Source organism: Coregonus lavaretus, assembly GCF_964263955.1.
Source record: "Coregonus lavaretus genome assembly, contig: HAP1_SCAFFOLD_5882, whole genome shotgun sequence".
In the NCBI taxonomy this organism is placed as follows: Eukaryota; Metazoa; Chordata; class Actinopteri; order Salmoniformes; family Salmonidae; genus Coregonus; species Coregonus lavaretus.
The window spans coordinates 32501-36635 of NW_028161022.1; the positions used below are offsets into that span (position 1 = coordinate 32501).

The window sequence follows — 4135 nt, forward strand, 5'->3', positions numbered from 1 at the left end:
TCCTACTCCCCAAGAAGACCGAGAAGGCAGTCAAAGCCAAGTAAATTCGCTACTGCGACTTCAACTTGACTACTCAACCCCCAAAGGCTCTTTTAAGAGCCAACCACCTAGCTCTCCAAAAGCGCAAAGTACCTTTCTATGACCGCAATACATTGAGTGGGTGTATACACAACTATTTCGACATTCTGTGCCCACATGAGGCCTTGCATGAACAACAACACCTACTTGGCCTCATTTGCCATAGCAGGCTAGCATTAGATGATACGTGCCTATAAGCTGTCACTCTTGACTTTGGCGACTATTATTGCGCGTAAAGGGCCGGCGGCGTCCTATTGCGCGCGCACCGGGAGTTTGAGTTTTGGAGAGGCCGGGCCTCCCGTCCAATGGCCAACGGAGGAGGCCTGCGAAACGGGCCAATCGGGGTGGTGGGGAGATGGTGTCCAATCAGCAGGCGCCACTGCCGGCTTTATAAACTTCACATAGGCATTTCGAGGCTATACTCCCGACTGTCAGAGCAGCGCCATGGCCAGAACCAAGCAAACCGCTCGCAAATCCACCGGTGGCAAAGCCCCCAGGAAGCAGCTCGCCACTAAGGCTGCTCGCAAGAGTGCCCCGGCCACCGGCGGTGTGAAGAAGCCTCACCGTTACAGGCCCGGCACCGTGGCTCTGAGAGAGATCCGTCGTTACCAGAAGTCCACTGAGCTACTCATCCGCAAGCTGCCCTTCCAGCGCCTGGTGCGAGAAATCGCCCAGGACTTCAAGACCGACCTGCGCTTCCAGAGCTCCGCCGTGATGGCCCTACAGGAGGCTAGCGAGGCTTACCTGGTCGGCCTGTTCGAGGACACCAACCTGTGCGCCATCCACGCCAAGCGGGTGACCATCATGCCCAAGGACATCCAGCTGGCCCGCCGTATTCGCGGAGAGCGCGCATAAATGAGGATGACCTGAACTCGAATATCCCCCAAAGGCTCTTTTAAGAGCCACCTCCATATTTCCATCAAAAAGGCACAATTGTTCCATGTATACACGCACCTCTACATTAGCCACCATGTATGTTGTTCACTAACACGTCTAAAAGCTACGTATTGCACCTTTTTAGTTGCCTGAAGTCTAGCTTCAATGTTTGTGTGTGTGTATATACACAACCATCTGGCATCATCCACTTCCTTTGAACTATATAGTAACACAGTAAAATGCTTTACAAAGGAGGGGAAAAAGAAACGAGTGATAATATAGGCCGAATAGTAACAAGAATTGTGTTCAGATGAATAATTGACACTATTAGTTGTGTGTAATAATAGCCTTGCATGCAGTCCAGAAAAAACATTGCATGCCAACTTACTTTGAAAGTCCCATGTTGCAGTGCTGCTGAGAGACTCATGCAGAGGCCCAAACTTTACAATGGAGCACGGAGGCCATCTTGTGGTTAAATGTGGGTACTGCACCTCATGGTGAGTCCCTTTCAGCATTTGCTCTTTAGGCCAGCGTTTCCCAAACGCGGTCCTGGGGTCCACAAGGGGTGCGCGTTTTGCGTTTTGCCCTAGCACTCCACAACTGATTCTAATACTCCCAGCTTGATGATGATGAGTTGATTATTTGAATCAGCTGTGTAGTGCTAGGGCAAAAACTCCCAAAATGTGGCCCGAGTTTGGGAAACCCTGCTTTAGGCTAATACTAGCCTATTAGGATGACTTGGTTCGATCGCTTTAATGGCAACTGCTGAACTCTGGTTTCACTAATTACTTGTCCCAGGTCACCATTATGAATCCAATAGCAAAACAAATGTTTCAAAATAGCTCAATAGTGAAAAAAGGCCAGGAAATGATGGGTTCTCAGCAATATTTCACCAACAACCAATCACTATTCACGCATAGACATTAGGATCATCAACAAATATTCCTAAGTCATACTACAAAAGGGTTGTAACGAAATGGATTTGTCTGTTCAATGCAAGTTCAACGTCAAAGAAAAAGTGCATCACCACAACAAACGTGTCTTTAGATACACTGTAAAAAATGACTTTGTGGAATGTACTCAAGCTATTACAGTCAACAAAAGCACACGTCATATTGTTGAGTAGATCTTTTTGCTTGTTTTTATGAGTAGATAAGCTTGAGTAAGTTGAGTTGATGTGGTCCAATACATTGAGTAAAGATGATAGAGACGTAAAAAGGATTATATTACGTTGATTCGACTCAAATAGACATTGTGTTATTTTACCTGAATGATTCATCCTATTATGTATTTAGACCAACTTACTTTGGATTCACTCAATCACATCCCTTAAGAGAAAAGGTATCCGGACACCGGGAATCCATTTATTTAAACATCAACGGTTTGCAAAACATCTGTTATTATGAGTTGACAAATTACGTAATTGCAATCAACACTGCAGGTAAATCATGATTGCTGCAGGTAGGCAACACCGTAGAAATAGGAACTACAACACTAACAACAAGTGACATTTACTCCTGATGTAATAAATAAATATAAATAAATAATTGGTCATTTAGCAGACGCTCTTATCCAGAGCGACTTACAGGAGCAAATAGGGTTAAGTGCCTTGCTCAAGGGCACATCGACAGATTTTTCACCTAGTCGGCTCGGGGATTAGAACCAGCGACCTTTCGGTTACTGGCACAATGCTCTTAACCACTAAGCTACCTGACTGACCTGTTGCAACCTCTACAACCACTGTGCTTATTATTTGACCCTGCTGGTCATCTATGAACGTTTGAACATCTTGGAGAAAAATGTGTGAAACCACTGCCTATATGAGGAGCTGTCGTTGTTTGTTTTATTACCACATACTTATGGAAATTGCACCGGTTGAGAGATGATGGCTCTCTTGTGCCTACGGTGAAGGGTACTTCTGATCCAGCAGGTGGTGCTAAGATCCCTCCCTATATGACTTGAATGATGAGTTGATTTATTCCTTATAGCTCCTAATGATTTTAAGGCCAGTGTTGGCAAACATTACTTGTGCTCCAGCAGGTGGCCATGACATCCCTCCCTATATGACTTGACTGACCAGTTAGTTGATGGACTCCTTATAGCTCCTAAATTTAATGATTTTAAGGCCAGTGTTGGCAAACATGACTTCTGCTCCAGCAGGTGGCCATGAAATCCCCCCCTATATGACTTGACTGACCAGGTAGTTGATGGACTCCTTATAGCTCTTAATGATCTCAAGTGTCTGTGTTTTTATGTGGTTAGGAGTTTTGCTCACTGCGTGTCCCCCTTCCATTTCAGTGTTTCCCAACTCCAGCGGTAGAGTAGGCTACCCCCAACAGGACCCATTTTTCTTGTAGGCCTGGACAGCCACAGCTGATTGAACAACCTGTCACCTAAATTACCAAGTCCTCAATGAGTAGAATCAGGTGCAACAACAACAACAACAACAACAACAACAACAACAATATGAGGAGAGGGACACAGTGTACTAGCTGATCTCCCAGTTGTCACAGTTTGGCCTTGTGTTCCACATAGCCTATATCAGTATTTGAGTATGTTTCCCGCGCACGTTAGTTGCTTTCACGTCATCTTTGAAATCGCTCCTCCCTAGTCCCCTAGAACGAGCGCCCTCCCCTTTGCAACGCCTCCGAACATATAACAGAGGCGCGCTTTCTGTGCCGCCGGCCTCAATCAGGTCGACCAAACGCAGATAATAGCGCACCGCGCACCGGCGCTGAAATCATTCATTCACTTGAACTCAACTAGCGAACACACCATGTCCGGAAGAGGCAAAGGCGGCAAGGGACTCGGAAAAGGAGGCGCCAAGCGTCACCGCAAAGTTCTCCGCGATAACATCCAGGGAATCACCAAACCCGCTATCCGCCGTCTGGCTCGCCGCGGCGGCGTGAAGCGTATTTCCGGTCTGATCTACGAGGAGACCCGCGGTGTCCTGAAGGTGTTCCTGGAGAACGTGATCCGTGACGCAGTCACCTACACCGAGCACGCCAAGAGGAAGACCGTTACCGCCATGGACGTGGTCTACGCTCTGAAACGTCAGGGACGCACCCTGTACGGTTTCGGCGGTTAAACCCACTCTCTTCGGAACCTCAACACCCCGACTCGAACCCAAAGGCTCTTTTAAGAGCCACCCACATCCGCTTAAAATGGGCCCATTCCATGT

General features: G+C 47.2%; 2 protein-coding genes across 2 annotated transcripts in view; both read left to right on the forward strand.

Moving 5' to 3' along the window:
• LOC311121194 (histone H2A) overlaps positions 1-44 on the forward strand; it is a gene marked incomplete at both ends in the record, with an annotated part of 387 nt that extends 343 nt beyond the window's left edge. Inside the window, one exon of the mRNA XM_084195714.1 lies at positions 1-44. This exon is cut by the window's left edge and continues 343 nt beyond it. Coding sequence (XP_084051840.1) covers positions 1-44 — 44 coding nt within the window.
• Positions 45-522: 478 nt separating this feature from the next.
• On the forward strand, positions 523-933 carry LOC311121196 (histone H3.2; the record flags this gene model as incomplete). Its single annotated transcript, XM_084195716.1, has 1 exon — positions 523-933. One exon carries the CDS (start codon positions 523-525, stop codon positions 931-933), a length of 411 nt encoding a protein of 136 aa, XP_084051842.1.
• Positions 934-4135: the final 3202 nt, after the last annotated feature.